The 22,836-nt window shown below is 36.3% G+C and overlaps 1 protein-coding gene across 1 annotated transcript in view; it reads left to right on the top strand.

Moving 5' to 3' along the window:
* Positions 1–2,006: 2,006 nt before the first annotated feature.
* LOC143389653 (alpha-1,6-mannosylglycoprotein 6-beta-N-acetylglucosaminyltransferase A-like) overlaps positions 2,007–22,836 on the top strand; it is a 115,486-nt gene continuing 94,656 nt past the window's right edge. The window contains exon 1 of the mRNA XM_076842565.1: positions 2,007–2,042. Within this exon, the coding sequence (XP_076698680.2) occupies positions 2,007–2,042 (36 nt within the window). The remainder of the gene's footprint in view (positions 2,043–22,836) is intronic.

Below are 22,836 nucleotides of genomic sequence, written 5' to 3'. Positions count from 1 at the left end.
TCCTGGTTCAGTTTGGGTAGGTCATATGCCTCTAGAAATTTGTCAGTGTCTTCAAGGTTTTCTATTTTCCTGGAGTATAAATTTTCAAAATAGTTTCTGATTATCTTCTGTATTTCTGTAATGTCCATTGTGATATTTCTTTTTTTAGCACAAATTTTAGTAATTTGAGTTTTCTGTCTTCTTCTTTTTGTTAGGGTGTCTGTTTGCCAATTTTATTTATTTATTCAAAAAACTAGCTTTTGGTTCTGTCAATTTTTTGAATTATTTCTTTTTTTCAATTTCAATGATTTCATCCCTAATTTTAAATATTTTCTGTCTTCTGCTTTTATTTTGTTGGTTTGTTCCTCTTTTTCTAGGGCTTGGTATAAGTTGTTCCAGGATCTCCTGGCTTTGACTGTCTGAGTTGAAAAATATACTGAGATCCTAATTGGTCTTCCGCTATATATTCTCTGGTTTCTCTCTCTTGCAGCCTTTAAAATTCTATCCTTCTTCTGTATTCTAGGCACTATCTTCCAGGTGATCTAGTCTGTTGGTGGTGATTTCTATTGAGTTTTTAAATTTAGTTTATTGTTTCCTTCATTTCAAGGATTTCTGTGTTTCTGTTTTTTGTTTTTAAGAATCTCTATCTCTTTCTAGAAGTAATCTTTTGCTACCTGTATTTGCTCTCTTATCTCTTTGTTGGTGTGATCAATGATTCCCTTTATTTGCTGTCTTATCTCTTTGTTGGAGTGATCAATTTTTGCCTGTATTTGCTCACTTAGGTAGTTCTTTAATTCACCAGATCACATTAATTATGTACATTCTGAACTCCTTCTCTGACATTTCCTCCACTTTGCTGTCAATGGATTCTATTGTTGTAGTATCTTGTTTTGTTTGGGGCACTTTTATCTCTTGTTTTTTCATGTTGTCTATGTGTCTTCCTCCCTTGCAGTGCAGATCTGTGGTGTCATAGCTTCCCCCTTATAATTTGGTAGTGTCCATGCAGGTTACCAATACCTCACCTTTAAAGGGGATATCAATGTTCAGAGCACCTAATGCAACCAACATGCAGCCATAAATCAATTAGCTTCTATTTTAACATTTACAGTTTTGTCACTATAAATAGAAATAATGAGTGTGGTTACCTCTTACCATATAGCCAGTAGGTTTGCATAAGGATTTACAGTTTCTAATGGTGGACAAAGGGGAGTTGGGCTCTAAGGAAGTAAAAGGAGACACAGTGGCAAGATGCAGAGGCAGAAAATTTATACCTATATGTCACATTAGGTCATTAGTGCCATAACTACATTATTGTTTATTGTATCACTAAGGTTGCTTATTCTGGAGTTACAACATGCAATGTTAGGAGCTTTGTGTAGCTCTCAAGAAAGGTCATTGTCTGAATTACTGTTAGGCAGGCAGGTCCAGGAGCACTGGAGCTTGGTGAAGCATTGTGGTTGTCTAGCAAGCAAGTTACTTTATTTCCAGAAGCTATGTGCCTGAGATCAAGGTCCAGGCTTATAAGACTCTAACACAGAGGCCTCGTCCTAGGAGGACATTACCACAGCATTTAGGCATGCACATGTACTAGTTATCTTAATAGTTCCTGAGAGAAAATGTAGAATATTCCAAGTGTGGGAAACAAAATGCCTGTTATCCCTGGGAGTGTGCTCACCTAAAGAAATTTGCTGTCTTGTACATATCCACAGCCAGAACCCTTAAAGTAGACTGTGATGTTTATGAGGTAGGATGTGAGAATATAGAGGTATTAGATTATAGAACTAGTGGAAGGGTAATCAAAAGAAATTGGCTGTTAGTGAGACAGAGAGAGAGAGAGAGAGAGAGAGAGAGAGAGAGAGAGAGAGAAAGAGCAAGGCAACCGCATTCAAGGCCCACTGTTACCTCTGCACTAGAATGGTGTTTATTTAATGCACACCTAGTAGAGATACCTCTGGTACAACCGAGCCCACAGGGACCTTGGTGACAGTTTTCCAGGTCCTGATTTTTGTCCCTAGATGAAAGCAGGCATGTCCCTCATTGGTGATGGCAGTAGCATCAAGCCTGTAGGTACCTTGATATTGGGCTTCTAAGCCCCAGTCAGTATCCCAAGGTGGAAGCTGCCCCAGCTAAAGATGGCAGAAGCAGCAGCACAGGTAATTCAAGATGACAGCAGAGGTGTCCCAAAATGGAGGCAACTGCTATCAGATTTGGGGCTGGAAGGATGGGCTGTACAACGGCATTAGGTGGCTTATTTGGTGATGCTGCAGTGTGGTGTGTGGTGCTGCAATAGGCAGCTGCCTCCTGGCCCTGTCTGATGTCCCACAGTGGTGAATACTGCATGGGGAGGGCTATGGCAATGGCTTCAAAGTTCCCAAATGGAGGTGGTTTGTGTGGGGCCACGTGTTGGTGAATAGGGAACTACAGCAGGTATGGTGTTCCTCTCTGTGGGTGTAGTGTTCCTCTCCATGTGGGCACAGCATGGTTGGACCTCTCCAGGGCTTCGAGCCACAAGGTCCCACCTTCTCTCTTGAATGTGTGTTTCTTACTTTACCCCCAAAGACTTCTCTCTCTTGAGATAGCCCACATTCTCCCTTGAATGTGTATCTGTTTTCCTATAATAAGTCTGTCTCAGGAAGAAACTTGATTTTTTTTTTAAGGCAGGGTCTTGGTAAGTTGTTGAATTGCTGAGTTTGGGCTTGAACTTGTGATCCTCCTGCCTCACTTCCCAAGTAGCTGGAATTATAGGTTGCACCCTAATACCCAGCCAGGTTTTTCTACTATAGAATAAATAAAAGGATATGTCCACTATGTCCTGAAGAATCTCTAAAATGTTATTGAATAATTATAGCTGAATTGATAGTAATGGAAATGAAAGTACTATAGCTTATATTATTTAAAAATCTTATTACCATTTCCTATAGAACTGAGTCCAAATTGATAACTACCTCTTAAGTTATAGTGTACCATGAAATGGTAAAATTACAAATGCTTAGACAAAGATTTAAATTCATTATCATGTAATTACAAATTCTCTTTTTAGTTTGCCATTGAAAATTTACCAAAATATTGGTCCTTTTTTACAATATTTGATCAGCATTTTTAAGTATTCATATGATCCTTAGGAAGATGAAATGAGAAAATTTATACAAAGATATGTCAAGCACAGTACTTTAGACATGGAAGGTATTTGGCAGATAGCTATGTACTTGTCAAATTCCCAGATAAATGAACATTCAAGTTCAGATTTAACTTTCCCTTTGGTGGAGACATCCTTTGTGTTAAAGAATAAGTCTAATACTTAGGGAATTTTCACATTACATTCAGCCAAGATTTTCATTTCAACTTTGAATTACTGGTATAAGTTTTGTCTGGGTGGAGTGCAAAAAAATCTACTTTTTCTTTCAATATGGCAACCCTTTAAATATTTCTGCATTTTCCTCCTCCAAGTCTTCTGCCTTTAGTAGTGAGGGATTCTTAGAATGCTGAGCCTGAAACTGACCACATACTCAACACTGATGTGGCCAGGGCCAGGTTTAGATTTGGCTACCTCAAGACTTACTATTATGATTACCCCATCCCCATTCAGGACACTATTGGAGGACTATTCAGGACAATTGGAACTAAAGTTTATAAATTATTATTTCAGACATTCTGCTTTGCAAACAACAGAAACACAATTAGCTTGAGTTAAAAAGGAATTGCTTAAGTTCTAAATAGGTTATTAGAATAGAATGTCACTGAAAGAGGGGGCAGCTGAGCCATAGGAATAGTTGATGAAAGGAATTCAAATTTAAGCAGGAGTCTCTTTCCATCTCTCATTTCTGTTCCTCTCTCTACAGACCAGAATCCTCTGCTGCCTACAAATCCCAAGCTTTATTTCTTAGAATCCATGCTTACAAGGTAAGACTGGTCTACAATTTTGCTCTAGTTTTTAAATCCTCTGAAATGAATTCTCATTATTGAATCAAATGTTCACTCCTGGTTCTATCAACTTTGCCCAGGGACCAGACCATGTCGTGACTTAAGTGCTCTTGTTGTAATCATTTGAATAAGGAGAAGGAGCAGTTTCTAGAAAAGGTGATCTGGATAGAGAGGCCTGCAAGTGCCAACTATAAAATGTGTCAACTCTCTCTTATTCACAGGGTATACATTCCAGAATATGTATGCATATAACTAGAAGTACTTACTGGTACACACACACACACACACACACACACACACACACACAAACACACACACATACTTGCTCATATTCTACTTTATAAACTTTTTATGAAATATAATATTCATGCAAAATTGCACAAATCTTAACAATTTGATGAGTTTTTATTAAGTCTGCAAGAAATCACTTAGGTCAAATCACAAAATACTACCAGTGACCTAAGTGCCTTTACTGTAGCACCCCATTCACCCAGAGTTAGCCAGTATTCTGACTTCCACAGCAAAGATTCTTTTGCCTGCATTTTTGCCCATAATATAAAAGTAATCATAAAAAAAAAACACTAAAAAGTCTTCTATGTCAAGCCTATTTGACTCAACATAAGTCTAGAAATTCACCCTTTGTTGCAAACAGCAGTTCACTATTTTTTTTTTTTTTTGCCTTACAGTATTTATTGTTTGAATATACCAACGTTTATTTATTCATTCTGGTGAACACTACAGTTGTTTTAGTTTGGAGCTATTTCAAAGAACACAGTAAACATTCTTATAAATTTCCAGGTGCACTGTTCATGCATTTATATTGGGCATGTATCTAGGAGTGAAATTGCTGGCTCATGGAATATGCATATGTTCAGTTTTAGTAGAGACTGCCAATCACTTTTCCAAAGTGACTGTAACAATTTATACTCCTGCCTGCAGCCATTTTCCCATCATGAATATTTTTATATTGCATTGCTTTTTCTCAAAGAGTTTTAAGTCTTTATATACTCTGTATGAGTCGTTTTAGATATACTATCAGTATATTCAATCTTATATGACTTATGCTTTTAATCTCTTAATATTGTATTTTTATAAAACAGGAAATTATTCATTTTAATGTAGTCAAAATTAATATTTTGTGATTGGTACATATTTTATCCCATTTAAGGAAACTTTAAAATTCTGATTTTTTTCCCAAAGATTTTTGTCTGATTTTTGCACAAAGGCCTACAATCTAACCAGAATTGATTTGTAAGGAAAAGATAAAGTTGTTTTGTGGATTTCAAAAATTTTTACTTACTTTTTTAGATATGCATGGCAGTGGGGTTTATTTTAACAAATATTAAATACCTGGGGTATAACTTATTCTAATTAGGATTTCATTCTTGAGGTTGTATATGATGTGGAGTTTCACTGGTAGTGTATTCACATATGAACATAGGAAAATTATGTCCAATTCATTTTGAGATTATGTTTAATCTTAAGATTAATTTAGGAAGAATTTACAATCTGACAATATTAATTTTTCTAATCCAAGAGAAGGGAAAAATCTTACTTATATTTAGGTTTAAAAATTTTTTTTGACGCTCAGAGTGTAGCTCAGTGATAGAGCACTTACCTAGCATACACGAGGCCCTTGGTACAATCCCCAATACCACACACACCAAAAAAATTTGTAACTTTTTGTTGCTGGTATAAAAAATCCAGTCAATTTGTCCTTGATTTTATATATTGCCTCTGGGACCAAAGACCTGGCTAAATTCACATATTTATTCTAATAGTTTATCTCCAGATTTTTATTTTTACTTTTTTATTATTCCTTCATTTTATTTATTTTTATGGGGTGGTGAAGATTGAACCCAGGACCTCGCTTGTACTAGGTGAGCACTCTACCACTAAGCTGCAACCACAGCCTCCTCCCGATTTTTTTAAATATTCCCTATGTACACATTTCTTTTGTCCATGAATAATGACAGTCTTGTTTCAGCATTTGCCAAGCTTTTATTATTTTAATTCTTTTTATTGCTTTTTTGCATTAGTTAAAATCTCTACTTTTAATAAAAGTAGTGATAGCAAGTTTTCCTATCAAGCTTTTAGCCTCAGAAAAAGTTTTCAATAACTCACTATTAGATTGACTTCTATTCCTAGTCTAAGTTTTTATTACAAATTAATATAATATAACATACTATGCATTAGTATAGTATATTATCAAATTTATTCTGCATTTATTAAGATATATTACTTGTCTCCCCTTTTCTGTGAATATGGTGAATTGTACTAATTGATTATTAATGATAAACCATCATTAAGATTCTTATAAACTTCATTTGGTTGTGATACCTCCTCCACTTGTACATTGTTAGATTCTATCTGTTTAGATATAGTTAGAGAAAACATTCGGCGTTCGTTTTTTTGGGACTAGCTAACTTCACTTAGCATTATCTTCTCCAACATATATTTACCTGCAAATGACATGATTTTATTCTCTTTTCTTGTTGAGTAATATTCCATTGTGTATATATGCCACATTTTTTTATCCTTTCATCCACTGAAGGGCATCTAGGTTGGCTCCTGGGTTTACTATTGTGAATTGTGCTGCTATAAACATTGATGTGGCTGTGTCCCTGTAATATGCTATTTTTAAGTCCTTTGGGTATAGTCCGAGGAGAGGGATAGCTGGGTCAAATGGTGGTTCCATTCCCAATTTTCCAAGGAATCTCAATACTGCTTTCCATATTGGCTGCAAAAATTTGCAGTCCCACCAGCAGTTTATGTGTGTACTTTTTTCCCCACATCCTCACCAACACTTATTGTTGTTTGTCTTCGTAATATCTGCCATTCTGATTGGAGTGAGATGATATCTTAGAGTAGTTTTAATTTGCATTTCTCTGATTGCTAAAGATGATGAGCATTTTTTCATATATTTGTTGATTGATTATATATCCTGTTTTGAGAAGTGTCTGTTCAGGTCCTTGGCCCATTTGTTGATAAATGTTTTCTCTGATATAAAGAGGCTGACTCATAGTGGGGTAGGGAGGGGAGCATGGGAAGAATAGATGAATTCTAGATAGGGCAGAGGGGTGGGAGGAGAAGGGAGGGGACAGGGGATTAGCAAGGATGGTGGAATGTGATGGACATCATTATCCAAAGTACATGTATGAAGACACGAATTGGGGTCAACATACTTTATATACAGAGATATGAAAAACTGTGGTATATATGCGTAATAAGAATTGTAATGCAATAAAAAGTACATGTATAAAGACATGAATTGGCATGAACATACTTTATAAACAAAAATATGAAAAATTGTGCTCTATATGTGTAATAAGAAATATAATGCATTCTGCTGTTGTGTATTTAAAAAATAAAATCCATAAAAAAATAAAAAATAAAATAGTGGGAACTTGGACAGATGTAGGTTTGAGGCCATTTCTTCTCGTAGACCCATTGGCTGTACTATTTGGACTAGAATTGAACAAGTCATCTTATCTTGACTTGTGATCACTTTATTGTAATAAAAGACATATTAACTCAAAAATAAATAAATAGATAGATGGATGGATAAATAAATAAATATAGTTAGAATCTTTACAGACATGTTCATACTACATATTGGTCTAGAATTTTCCTTTCTAATAATTTCTTTAACTAATTTAGTGACAAGGGTTATGTTGGCCCTAGTGAAAGGCTGGCATGTTACCTTCTTTATTGTTTTCTGGAAGAAAGTATATAGAACTGACATTATTACTCCCTTAATTCTTGCTAGCATTCATCAAATAAATCACTTGGGTAAGGGATGTATTCTCTGAAGAGTTTTTAAATGAGATAATTTCTTTGGTAAATGTATACATCCCAATTATTTATTCTTTTTTTTTTTGGAATGCTTTGGTAAATTGTATATTTCAAAGAATTTCTTCAGCTGAAAATTGCATAAAGCTGTTTATAATGACTCTTTTCTATTTGTAATATCTATAAGATATATACTAATAATCCCTTATTCCATACTGATATTAGTAATTTGTTTTCTCTTTTTTACATCAGTCTTGCCACAGCTTGATCAATTTTATTCATCTTCTTCAAAGAACAAATTTTTCATTTTATTTATTGTATTTTGTTTTATATTTCATTTATTTCTGCATTCATTTTAATTATCTTCCTTCTACATTTTTAGAGTAACTTGTTGTATGTGGTTTTTTGTTGTTGTTACATTTCATTTTAGATGAAAATTTTTTATCATTGTTATATAGCATTTTCTTTTCAAATATATCCATTTAAAACTATGAATTTTGTCTAGTCACTGCATGAATTCTATTAGCCTTTGTTAATCTGAAGATATCTTCTATATGTCACCTTCACACTTGAAAGATTTTTGGATGTGTAAATCATTCAAGGTTCATAGTTATTTCCATGAGCACTGAGTAGCTGCGTCACTATCATTTACTTGAAAATATCTTCAAATTTCCATTGCACTTACTTCTTTAATTCTTGGGCTACTTAGAATTTTATACTTTAATTTCAAACCAGGTGGTGAATTTACTGGTTAGCCTTTGTTGTGAATTCTTAGAGTAATTTCACTATGTTCAGAGGGCACGTTCTAAATTATTCCAGTTCTTTAAAACATATTGCATCTTCCTTTATGAGCCATATGTGGCAAACATTCTATATGCACTTGGGTAACACTGTGTTTTGTCATCCTTGAATGTAATATTCCATAGTACACATTTAAATGTCTCCATATTTATTTGTTTGTTTGTTTTTATTTTGCCATTATAAGTACTGATACAATGTATTTCTTATCGCATATATAACTCTTGTCCCTGTTGAATTGTTTCATTTCCTTAAAGCAAATTCTCTAGAGTACCATTACTAAGTCAAAGGGTTAGGAATGCCTTTATAGTTTTTCTTTTTATACAATATTGCTTACTAAAGTATTATATCTAATTTTAATGTCAGTTATGATACATGAAATCACAGTGATTGGGTGTTGTAGTTGTTCATTAATAAAGTGAATAGTAAATTGTAACTCAGAATTGACAATAATTTACATGCCTTTGATTTCTAGACAAGATGAACATTTTTCTAGTATTCATTTACCATTTTAATATCTTCTCATATGCATTGCTTATTCATCTGTTTTTACTATCTACGGGGTTTTTAATGTTTTTGAAATACATTTGAGTGAGTAATTTTATAATGTTGTTTTACATATTTGATTCAAATGTTATCTGAATCAATTATCTTTTTAATTTTAGCTTTGCTGTTTTTCATCATACAATAATATTCAATTTGTGTAGATTTGAATCTATTCCTTTGTTTATGGCTGCTCTTATCACTTCAAATCTGTGACATTGCTTGATTCTTCCTCAACTATGTTTCTTTTGTTTTCTTCTAAAATTTTTATTAAAATGTGGGATAGAGTTACACTTCCTAATAGGAATACAGTACAAGCCACACATGTAATTTAAAATTCTCTACTAGTCATGTTCAAAAAGTGAAAAGAAACATATGCAATTAATCTTAATCATATATTATATTCAATCCAATAACCAAAATACAGGCTCCAAAATTCATAAATTCCAGTTACTACCATTTAGTTAAACAGAACTAGTCTACCAACAACAGCTTTCAAATTTCAATTTCTATGGTAAAGTAACTAAGTGATTAAATAAAGTGCAAACTTTCATAAGTCACTATATAAACAACAAATGTGCATCATTATCAGTAATGGATCACATTGGTTCCTACATAGTCTTATCAGTAATTGGCCACTATGTATGTGTTACTGGTTCATGCACAGAGAGCAAGCCATATGATTGTGTTTGTCCTTGTCTCCCAGTGGTAAACCCACATAAGATTTTACTAAAATAGAAAAGCCGAAGAAGGAATTCATCAACAAAGATGAAAGTATAGCAAAGAAACAATTAATCCTGTTGTTGGAAGTGAATGTAGGTGTGATTAGTAGAGGGATCACAGAGGGTTGTTGACATTAGCACTGTTCAGGACAGTTAAGGTGCATTAAGACTTTGCACAAACTCACCAGAGTGAATGAGGAATGTGGTTGTCACAAACAGGACAAAAATGCCCAATTGGAAGTAACATCAGCTAAAAATTCCACATTGAAGAAACTCTTGGATATTTTATAATATTCGGAAAGCAAAGGATAAAATGTTGGAAGTTGATCTTACACAATTTACCAAGGCTTAGAAGAGATGCTTGAAGCTCACTCCATACTGGAAGTATATAACAAGATGGCAAGTATTACTCAAATTCTTCTTGATAAGTGTATTACAATGAAGAAAAAAGATACTTTAATTCTCCATGGTTCTAACGTTTGAAATAACTGTGGCCAGATAAGTTAGTTTTTCTATTTTAGTTTCTGCATAAATTTACTAACAATAAGAATGTTTGATGATTTGATCAATATTTATAGCAGCTCAATTCACAGTAGCTAAACTGTGGAACCAACCTAGATGCCCTTCAATAGATGAGCGGATAAAGAAACTGTGGTGTATATACATAATGGAATGTTACTCAGCATTAAAAGAGAATAAACTCATGGGCATTTGCAGGTAAATGGATGGAGTTAGAGAGGTCTTAACATGAATTGTAATGGTGTCAAGTATGTTCTCAATAGGGAACAGCACAGCCACATCAGGATAATTCAAGGATGTGTTTATTTACAAAGGGGTTATTAATAGAGGTAAAGCTGGAGGAAAGCCACAGGGAAAGTTCAGTGATGCAGGGGCCAGCGGCAGAGCGGCAGTTATCACCACCAGGCAGAAGGGATGTGGGGAGGAAGGAGCTCAGGGGACTCAAAACGAGAGAATTGTGTAGAAGAGGGTTGTGTCATCAGTAAGCAATCAGAACAATAAAGTTCTTGATCTCCATGTCTCCTCTCCCTCTAGTCTTCTCTCAAATTGCACCATGGGACAAGACACCTGAGCCCACCGACATTGCTCATAAAGATCAATAGATCTGGAGGGACAATGGGACATACCTAGCAAGGTATTGCTGGCTTTGTTGATTCTACTGCTGACCCTAAGAGAGGTGCTCATGATCAGGATTCTCCTCCAGCACACCCACAGCATTCTCTCTTCCTCTTGCTATTTCCTTTCACATCTCAGACCACGCCTACCTCATCCTTTTTGGCAGCTGGAATTTACTGAATGGGGTACAAAGGACATAATGCACCAGACAAATAAAGAGATGATGGGGGGTGGTTGTTGCAAGAGAGATCACACTCGTTAGAGAAGGATGGTCAAAAAACAGGCAAGGGCTCTGGAGTTTTATCAGGGCAACACATGAGGACAAGTGGGGGTAAGTCTTCTGGATCATGGGGGGATGGGTTATTCTTTGTGATTAATCATTTCCTGGAACACATAAGTGTTGGGGGGGGCGGTTTCAACTGCCACTGTTTTCCAGGAGCAGAGGGCTCAGGTAAAGTTCCACTGTGCCAATTCTCCCTTTGTTCAAAACAAGTCAGTATTATTCATCCCAGAGCAAAGGATGCCAAACTTCTTGAGTGAAGGGAAGCAGGATCTAAGAAATAGTCTGTTAAGGATTCTTTTTGGTATTGTTCCAGCAAAATAAGTTGAACCATCTGTTGAGAGGTGGTGGCAAAGATTAGTCCTTTTAAAGTCCCATAGGCATCTTATATTAAAAAAGTAGAAATATCAATATAACAGGTTGTATTAAAGAGCCAGGGATTGAACCTTGGAGGTAACCAGTCTGGTGCTTTCCTGGAAGTTGGTAGAGGAGAATCTTTTAGTGACACAGTACTGCATATTGAGTTTCTTGAAATTAGGATGCTGATGCTCTGTTGATGTCTACAGTGTTGGTTGCTGTTCCTCAAGGGCATGAATGGCCTGTTTTTTTCCACTGGACCTTTTCCCTTAGTGGCCAGACAGGAAGAAAAAAAATACAGCTCCTGAAGTGTGTGGCACAGTGACAAGTCATTTGAAGTACACCAAATCTTGAACTTTAGCTTTTAGGGCTTCTTCAGATCCTACAGAGAAGGGCCAGTGTCAGGAAACTTGGCTTCTCAACCAACAGAAATCAGGGTGGTAAGGTTTTACTTTCCCAGGACATCAATTTAGGTGGGAAGAAAAAAAACTGGAAAAGTTAGTGTGGAGTGTTTTAACCAGATATTGAAGGAAACTGGGGAAAATATGAAAATTTTGTATGGGTTAACATTTTGGGCAAGGTAACAGGATCTAGACCAGTTTGCAGGTAGATACTGCCTAGTGATTTTTTTCCTAGTGATGAGGAAAGGATAAAGTCAACTAAGTCTGTACCAGATAAGAGGTTGCATGTCTATTAATTTGCTATTTAAATAGAGGTGCAAAATAGCTCAAAGGCAGCATACAGGGATAGAATCTACTAACAGGAAAAGGTGCACTTAAGACAATGTCTAGTTTTCCACTGACACAAAACTTCTCTCTGAGGTCACCAACCACTTGTTCAAAACAATCTCAAATAAAGGTGATTCTTGAGCACAAAATAAGGGTGGGCTCTTTAGATTTAACCTGATTGTTTACTTAGGTTCAACAAGAATGGTAATTTACCATATACAGTTCTCCTTAAGTTTGCTTTTGTAAGGAAGTTTTTATAAGAAATCTCAAATTGGACTTTCAAAAACCTTTCAAGGCAAGGGAGCCCTGCCAAGAATCAGATTTCCCTTGCAATACCTAGAGATTTGGATGAATTATACCTTCTGAAGTTTTCAAGATCTTCTAAGTTCCTCATACCTTCCAGGAAGTGCCTTCTCTTCTTGCCTGTGGTGCTAGGACTCTAAGCCAGGTAAAGGGAATTTTTTCCCCAAGAGTGTTTCAGAAGCATTGGTTCTAAGAAGGCAGTCCTTGTTTCCTCGAAGTGTGTGGTCATAACTAATTAAATAAACATCATCCTCAAAGATGACATTCCAGCCAAGTCCACTGTGGTATAGCAATGTTTCCAATTATTTCTGCTAACAAGGAAGACTGATCATTATTGAACCTACTTAAATAATTGTATTTCCATGGAAAGAAAAATACAATACTTAATATTTCCTTAATTCTGGAGAAATCAGGAGGGATTAAAAAGATAAGTGTTTCTTTTCTGTTTATAACCGCATAATCTACTAAATTATGGTGAATTATAAAAACCTTAAGAAAAAAGACAGCTTACGTAGTTCCTCATACCCAGAGAATAGAGCATTAAAATATCAGCCATATTGCCAACAACAGTCACAATCATCCCCCATGAGTTCATTCAGTTATATGTAATTAATTTTTGTTCCTTTCCATCTAGTATTTGCAACCTCATGAATCCACTGGTGGTATTATTATTATTATTGTTATTGTTATTATTATTATTATTATTATTATTATTATTATTATTTTTATTACAGTCCTGGAAATCCTGAGTCAGTCCATTGACATGGGTATAGTCTCTAGATAATTTAAGGAAAGCCTTCAGAAGCTTGTGCCCAAAAGTTTCTCACAAAGTCCTTTTCCATAGGGCTCTGAGAGAGTCCTGTATTGTAGAAAAAAATCACACAAACAAGACCTGTCAGAGAGGCATTCGAATAAAGCAAAACTTATCTTTAGATGACAAAAGATTTAAAATGATTGTGGTTAATTTATACTGATTGTTTTTGAAAGTGAAAAATGGGATGAAATTTACTAGAAGAATAATGTAGCTAGGCATGGTGGCTCACACCTGTAATCCCAGCTGGGGAGGCTGAGACAGGAGGATAACAAGTTCAAAGCCATCCTCAGAAACTCAGTGAGGTCCTAGGTATCTTAGCAAGATCCTGTCTCCAAAAATAAAATAAGATGGGGATGTGGCTCAGTGGTTAAATACCCCTGGGTTCAATCCCTGGCACCAAAAAAAAAAAAAAAGAAAGAAAGAAAAATAAAAATAAATAATATAACTGACAAAGACCTTTGGATGTTTCTACAGTGTGCAAAACAAAATAAAGTCAATTCAAAATAGGTTGTAGATAAAATATCTGAATATGTAATGATCAATCCTATTTTCAAAGAAGAGTGGATAGTGTATCTAGTGGATAAATATAATCTCTGCAGAGAAAATATCTTTAGATATAGTACATAATAATTCTGAGACATAATAGACCACAAATACTAAGCACTTGGTTAGAATATACCAAGAATATATTGAGAACATCAAGCGAAGAGAATAAGTCTGAGTAGGTCCCAAATATCTGTATGTTAATTAACTCCGAAGGTAAGTGATATAAATCCCAACTTGAAACTCACTGACTTGAAAGTTGTTTGATTCAAATTAAAGAAGTAAAGTTGTGGCCAAGTTAGCATTTAGAAAATTAATGAAATGATGACTGAGGACACTATGACATTCCCTAATATCAGGCAAAGTAGCATCAGTGCTGTGATAGAGATCATGGACAGTGAGGGCATTGACCAGTTCTCTAGGAAAAGTTTATAATGCATATCATTTCAAAATATCTGTTAATAACATTAGCTCATACAAATTTAACCTAGGGAAAGTTAAATATCTTTTTCTGATTTGACAATGCTTTCCCTGGAACTCATCAATACATAGTAACATGTCAGAAAAAGAGAGAAAGAAAAAGAAACCTAGTTATTTCTATACCCTCTCTTTGTACAAGGCAGGTCAGATTTGAACATTGGTCAACATAGGATTGTGGGTTACTAAGAACAATACTTGGTTACCAGTTGCATTGAAATGACAATAACAGATTTTTTTTTGTACCAGAGATTGAACCTAGGGGCATTTTACTTCTGAGCCACATTCCCAGACCTTTTAAAAAATAATTTTAGTTTGAGACAGGGTTCACTAAATTGCTCAGGACCTCATCAAACTGTTGAAGCTAACTTTGAACTTGTGATCCTCCTGCCTCAGCCTCCAGAGCTGCTGGGATTCCAAGTGTATGCCCTGGCACCCAGCTGACAATAAAAGATATTAAAAGTAAATATAGGCAGTAACATGAAGGTAAGACCCTTAATTTAGCTATTTCCCAACCTTTGATCTAAAGAATCACAGACAAAACAAAGTTCAACAAAAAGCATAGAAATTATCTTACAATACACAAAATCTTTGTTATGTAGGTAGATTACAGAGAAGGTAAGGATTACTTTTTACTACTTCTTATCAAGAGCAAACCAATAATCTAAGAAAAATTTGTCACTTCAAAAGACAGAAAGCCAAAAATCTTGTTTTGAGTCAGTATAACACCTGATGCTAAAATAATAATTTTAAATATCATATAAATAAATCATAAACCTTAGCTAGCTTTGACCATGACATATAAAATTTTACTTCCCCAAACTTTCCATGACTTTCTATATCTGTTCATTTTTTTGTCCTAAACTTTCCTTCTTCTCATTCTGAAAAAAATAGCTACTTCCTTTCTTTTATTTATTCAATTTCTCAAAGTATCAGAAAAAAATGAACATGTTTATGAACAGATCAAAAAATGTAGCCTTTCCATATCATACATGAAAACTTCAGGAATATTCAATTTATCTATCTCTAAGCCAATTCTAAGAGAGTTACTTTATAATATTGGCTGGGATATTGCCCAGTGGTAGAGCACTTGCCTGGCATATGCAAATTACTGGATTTGACCCCAGAAACACACACACACACACACACACACACACACACACAAAAGACAGAGGCTCTTATAATCTAAGTTGGTGATAACATTCAGGAGTAAAAAATTATTACAAACTTACAGACACGACACATATACACACTGCAACAGAGATATTTTAGCTTCAACTATAAAATTTCAGCCATGGGTAAAACATAAACACAGAAATACAAAACTCTTTGATTCATATACTTTTCCTTTGGATGAATTCTTAACTGATTTTTGCCTTAAAATAGACAAAATATACAAAATAAACAAAAAAGAGTAGTAAACCAGATTGTCATCCCCCACCCAACAGAGAGATCTCAATAAACCATTCACCCATTTGCAGAGATCACAAATGGTTAGATCATCAAGCCAAAAGAAGCTGATACTAGAAATCAAACAAGTACTCAACAAGAATCAAGATCAAATTCTCACCATGCCACCAGTGAGCAAGAATCTGCAACACGTGTCTAGGAGTCAGACTTGCTACTGTCCCCCACCATGAGCAGTCAGGAATTAAGCACAAAAGACTAACACTTTATAACCTGAGTGGAGTCAACAGAGATCCTGGGAGAAGTCCAGTCCTACTGGCACCAAAATGCAGTGGACAACTTAGGAGATGACTTTATTCAGCCTACTGCAGTAAGAAAAGTACCCATTAATGAGGAATCTCAAAGAAAAGGAAGGGAACCTGGAGTTGTATAGAATAAGGTAAATAGCAAAATTATCAGGATGAGTGGAGGCAGGTCTTATCTATGGAGGGCAGGGGTTCCTTGTTGTAAGCTGCTTTCTGGTATACAAAAGGGTGAGGGGGTTGTAAAACAAAGGACAGAGGGATTTTGGAAAACAGAGGAATGGGAAGACTTCTTAACTGTTGCTGTTTTCCTGGATTAGAGGGCTTAGATAAAAAATTTTTGAGGGTTCATCAAGGAAATAAATGGAAGCTATGATTTTTATCATTTATTTTAGTGGTCTTTGAATTTGGCATCATACCATAATTATTATTCTAATCCATTATAAGATGCATCATGATAATTTTATTTACTTCTTATTTTTTTTTTGCTATACATAAAGCAAGCACTAAAACTTAAAGGTAGCTTATCTTTTAAACTATGACTACAGACAGAACCAGTGGCGCCCTTAATTAGTAATGATCCATATATTATTACTAATGTTGTAGTGAACAGCTTTACATAGAAATCTTTTGCCACACCTCTGATTACTGATAGACCCTGTGGAAGGGAAGCACTAGGCCTTCAACTACCTGCAAATGTGCTGCACTTTCCTGGCACTAAGGGTCAGCAGGAGAAATGTGGTGTGAGGTGAGCCCAGGGAAAGGTGAGACAGGGGAAAAACTGCCAGGGAAAGATGAAGAGGGACCCCTGGGCCTCTCTCATTGAGTTAGAACCCAATCTGCAAGGAGATGGGAAGGTTCTTGAGTTAGAAGCATGATGCCATCTCTGTAGGAAGCTGAGCCTTGGGGCCAGACTCTCTGGGTTTGGATCCAGATTTTGCCACTTATTGCTTGCTCGGCTGTCTTAAGAAAGTTCCTTTATCTCACTTTCCTTCATTTGCAAAATGATACTAAGAGCATCTATTTCAGGAGAGTTTTGTGATTTGATAGAAGTGCCCAGAATTATGCTTGGCATGTAGAATTAGCTGTGACTACTACTAGAACACCAGTGGTTGCTGTTACTTTTTGATAATTTCCTTGGCCACGTGGTTGCTTCCTTGGGAACACTAATGGCAGTGGGCCTCAAATATTTCCATGTAGGAGAAGCTTAGTGATACCAATCTGGTTGGAAGTTGTGGGGGTGGGGAAGGGCTCAATCCCATACTTCATCAATATGGCTAAAAGCAATGAAAGGAGCATTCATCAAATCAAATCATGCAGTTCTGGAGGTGAGAATGTGGTTGAAGTCTTGCCAATATCATTCCTGTCATGAGACGGGGGCCAAAACACAACACTTGACTTAGGGCTACGGGAATGATTTACACTGCATGGCTCCAGGAAGTTTCCTTTCACATCAATGTCTAACCAGGGGCCCTGCTTAAACTTCTGCTACAGTGAAATCAAGTAAAAAGGACCTAAGAATGTCTAAGGCTTAGAATGTAGAGAAAGTCATAATGACAAGGCAAAGACTGAGAGTATTTGTCAACATGTATGCTGTGTTTCATCAAAATATGGGAAATGTAAAGAGCAACATTTCAGCCCCCTTATAAGTATGGACACAGAGGAGATTTTAAGACACCTGTCTGTCTTAGAGACTGTTCCACCTTCATTATTAATACAGGCTTGATTTGCTTCTAGCTCCCAGCCCAGCTGAGTGGTAAATTTTTCTAGAGTATAAGGCCCCTCAAATTGCAATGCAAGTGTCTGTTGAAGCAGATAAGGGTCACCAGCATGGTTCACAGCCAATTTCTGTCCTCCCACTTCACTCAAAAATGGCACTGCTGGGCCATGTGTCATGGTCTGAGAAAAAAAGTGGCAGGAACCACTACCATCTTTTAAAGTCATGCAAGCAAAATACCCATTTTTCTCCATGATTGACATAAATTTCAATTCAAACCCTGAAACATTAGAATGAAATATCACTCTCTCTACCCCAAGGATAGAGGGAAAAAAAGAAAAACCCAGAAACCCGAATATCCATGGCAGAAACATCCACAGAAAAAAAAATACCTCTGTCTCAAAACTAATTTGGGTAGAGTCATTATTTACTTTGCTACTGTACCAAACCTTGCTTCCAGGGGCAGAAAGGTTTTATACAAACAGATTGTTAGTACAGCAGGGAGTCGACGTTTACTCAATCACTATGAGAGCCAGAGTTTACAGATTCTGACCATGACCCAGGATAAGAAATATACTTTCTATTCTGACCCACTGCACACATTCATAATTGCAGCAAAACTTCTGAGGTGTAAATATTACCCCCATGGCTCATTACCAGCCTTCAACCTGATGTCACTGAGCCACTGAACATGAGTTGGGAAGAAATGTGCATGGTCAGCTGTCAGCGCACAACTGCTATACACACGCATCATCATCAACAACGACAATTAAGAAACTGCTGAACTAGTGTTGCAAAGAATACACTTTGGGAGACCCTTTCTAAATTGCAAAATTCACACATCAGGGGAAAGGAGTCGATGAGCAATACCTGGAGTTTTTCTTAGCAGAATTTTAAGTTCTATTGAAAGACTGTTTCAGTAAACACCCTCTGTCATAATTTAATCTTCGACTGGTACTATTCCAAGAAAGATGGTCCCTCTATTTTAAATCACTGCCTTTCCTGATTTTTCTACAGTTCAAGAAAATTTTGCTTCAGCCCAAATGACATTTTCTTTGGAAGCGATCTTTACAAAGCACTAAATAATTAAGTCTGATTGATACAGTGTAAAATGAAGGGTGCGTGTGTGTACATGTTTTAAATTCACATCACTTTAGGTGTTCTGAACAATTGAATGGACATTGGTAGATTAGGCCATGGAGTTATTGTGAGATAAGATAATTAGATTGCTGCATGACAGAATTCCCTAACAACCAAAGGCATTCAACAGTATGTATTTATTTCTCACACGTTGAGAGTGAACTGCCAGGACCCTCTTCTTCTAACTGGGCTCACCTTTCCATATGTGGAATGACTGGGACCTCCATAGGGGTCGTTTTGTTTCTATCTCTCCATCCTATCCCTTCACCCATCTCTTGGAACCCTGGGGATAGACTGATGGAAACATCCTTTCTCCTAACAATGACAATAATTCAAGAGAACAGGAGGAAATTTGAAAGACCCCTTGAGAGGCATCACTTGGTCTCTTCCTATTAGGAAAAGCACATCACGGGGCTAACCTGAGTTCAGGGAGGGAAGACACCACCCAGAGAAAGAGAAGAGAGCAGGGAGAGGGAGACAAAGAGCACAGTTCCTAGATGGGTGAAGTGTTGCAGCCTGTGGTAGGCTGAACAATGCACCCCAAAGATAGATATCCACGTCCTAATCTCTGGAATCTGTGACTATTGCCTCTGGAATCTGAGACTCTGAAGATGTGATGAAATTCATAATCTTGAGGTGGAGAATTTTTCTTGGGTTTCCTCGGTGGACCCAACATAACCTCCAGGATCTTTGTAAGAGGGACGCTGGATATCAGTTAAAAGCAGCATATGGGCCAGATGCACTGGTGCATACATGTAATCCCAGTGGCTCAGAAGGCTGAGATGGGTGGGTCACAAGTTCAAAGCCAGCCTCAGCAACATAGAGGGGCCCTAGCAGCTTAGTAAGAATCTGTCCTCCCCACCCCCCAAAAAATAAAATAAAATAAAAAGGACTGGGAATATAGTTCAGTGGTTAAGCACCCTGGGTCCAATTCCTGGTGCAATCAATCAATAAAATAGAGCAGCAAATGGCATGATGGAAGTAGAAGGAGACAGGTGTGATGTGGGCCAAGATTCAGCCTCCAGACCACAGTAAGGAAACAGAATGTTGAGACCCCCAACACCTTGAGATCCTACTCGTCTCCTGTGAGAGCACTGTATGAGAATAACTATGGTGTTTTAACCACTTTGTTTGTGGTAATTTGTTACAGGAGCAATAGAAAGCCTGTACAAATTTGTTATCAGAAAGTGAGATGCTGACGTAACAAGTATCTCAAAAAAGTGGAAGTGGCTTTGGAATTGGACAACAGGTAGATGCTAGATGCATGCGGCATGAGAGGAAAAAATCCAGGTCACCTCAAGCAGACTATTGGTAGAAATATAGACGTTAAGGACCTTGTTGGTGGAGGCTCAGGAGGAAACAAGAAACATATTAGCAGAAACCCGAGGAAAGGAGATCTTTGTTATAGGTAGCCGAAAGGTTAGAGGAATGGTGTTCTATGTTAATGTAGAAAGAAGAGCTTGTTGGCAATGTACATGGTATTTAGCTGAGGAGAGGTCCAAGCCAAGCGTTGTTGGTACAACCTGGCTTATTGCTAAATGTGAGAAGAAAGAGATCCATTAAGGAAAGTGTTGTTAGGGAAAAGTAACCAGGACCTAATAGGTTTTGGAAATTCTCAACTTAATCTGAATTTCAAAAGAAGATAAAAATAGGAGATTAATTATCAGCAAATTATAATCCGTAGAGAAAGCCAGGGATGTGGTTGGACAAACTTTTGTTTGTGCTTGGGAAGAAAAGAAATGTTTATGTAAAAATGTGGCTGTGTAACCGATGTGATTCTGCAATCTGTATTTGGGGTAAAAATGGGAGTTCATAACCCACTTGAATCAAATGTATGAAAGATGATATGTCAAGAGCTTTGTAATGTTTTGAACAACCATTAAGAAAAGAAAAAGGAAAGAAATGGCAGTGTTTTGTCACACAGAATGCTCTTTTAAGAGATTAAGCATGTGACTCATGGGTCCCCTCAGCCATCTTATGGGAGTATCCAGGAAAGTTCTGTGGAGGAGCCTCTAATCTAATACATATCCCTCTGACATACATGGAAGATTCACAAGATTTTTGATAATGTTATACTAGCTAAAACACTGCCCTCTTAGAAAGGGTCAAAGAGGTGACAAAATAAAGGAAGCGGTTGGACTTTCAAAATTTAGAAGTTTTACAAGCAGAAAACAGGCTGGTGAAACCACCTAGATGAAAACATGTGCTACTCTCCATTAAAATGTGCAGAATTATTTAGAGGATGGAGTGTCAGTCTCAGAGAGTGGAGCTGAGACCACAGAGAACTCAATGTAGACCCTGAAATGGAATTTTCACAGCAAGATTTTAAAATTACTTGGGACTAGAAGGAATTTCTTCCTCCATCTCTTCCCCTTTTGAATGGGAGTGCCTATTACCCTATACCTTTCTATCTCACCCTTGCATTTTGGGATCAGATAACTTGTTTTCCACTTTCACAGGTCTACAGATGGAGAGGATTTTTGCTGAAGAATAGAAAATACCCTGAGTCTTACGCATTCTTGATTTAGATGAAGCAATTTGGTATCTTTTAAATTGACAATATCAAGAAAGAATTTAGGCTTTGAGTTGGTGCTCTGATGAGACTTTGGAAGATATTTGGAAGATGAAGGGATGTACTTTCATCTTAAATGGATATGAATCTTTGGGGTCCAGAGAGCTGGCTGTGCTGAACTGAATAATAATTCTCCAAAGAAGGTAATGATCTGATTCCTAGAACCTTTGAACCTTACCATTCAGGGGGCAGGGGGAAAGATTTGGCAGTTGTCATTATTAAGAATCTTGAGAAAGGAAGTTATAATAGGTTATCTGAGTGTTTTTAAAAAGTTGATTTGAATATATAACATGACTATTAGAGACTGGAACAGGAAGGAGAAAAGAGGAAATAGGGAGAAGTTAGATAACAGGTATACAACCACAGCTGGAGAAAAGTAACATATTCAGCACAGTGTTCTACAGCACACTTGGGGCATCTGTAGTTCACAATAACCTCATATTTTATAAAGAGAGAAGCTCAAAGGCTTTAACACAAAGAATAAAGGCAATGAAAATATTAATTACCTTTATTTAACCAGTATATATTATATATATGCCTTGAAATATGACACTAAATAACTATGGAACCAGCCTAGATGCCCTTCAAAAGATGAATGGATAAAGAAAATATGGTATGTATATACAATGGAATATTACTCAGACATGAAGAAAAACAAAATTATGGCATTTGCAGCTAAATGGGTGGAGTTGGAGAATATCATGCTAAGTGAAATAAGCCAATTCCCAAAAGTTTGAGCAGCATGATAGAAAAAATCCGGATCGCCTTGAGCGGACTATTGGTAGAAATATAGACCTTAAGGACCTTGTTGGTGGAGGCAAATGTTTTATCTGATATGAAGATGCTGACTCACAATAAGGGGTTGGGGTTCTAGAGGAATAGAAGTACTTTGGTTTATAGAAAGGGGAATGAAGGGAAGGGAGAGGGAATGAGAATAGGAAAGATAGTAGAATGAATCACACATAGTCCTGTGTGCCTATATGATTACATAACCAATGTGATTCTATATCATTACAACCAGAAGAATGATAAGTTATATTCCATATATGTATAATATGTCAAAATACATTCTACTACCATGTATAACTAATTATATATATAATGCTAACCCAAAATTTTTAAAATGTTTAATTTGCTTTGATCATTGCACATTGTGTACATGTACTGAGTTACCATGTTACCCCATAAGTTTTTCCAATTAAAATAATTACTAAAAATAAAATACAAATTAAAAATATAAACACCCTTTTATATTTGCTGGAGAGAAGCCAGGAGATCTATATTGTAGAGATAGAAACAATGGGGCA

This window comes from Callospermophilus lateralis, unplaced genomic scaffold (assembly GCF_048772815.1).
Source record: "Callospermophilus lateralis isolate mCalLat2 unplaced genomic scaffold, mCalLat2.hap1 Scaffold_63, whole genome shotgun sequence".
NCBI lineage: Eukaryota > Metazoa > Chordata > Mammalia > Rodentia > Sciuridae > Callospermophilus > Callospermophilus lateralis.
Note: the sequence above shows the minus strand (reverse complement) of the source record. Positions and strands in the feature narration are given on the sequence as shown.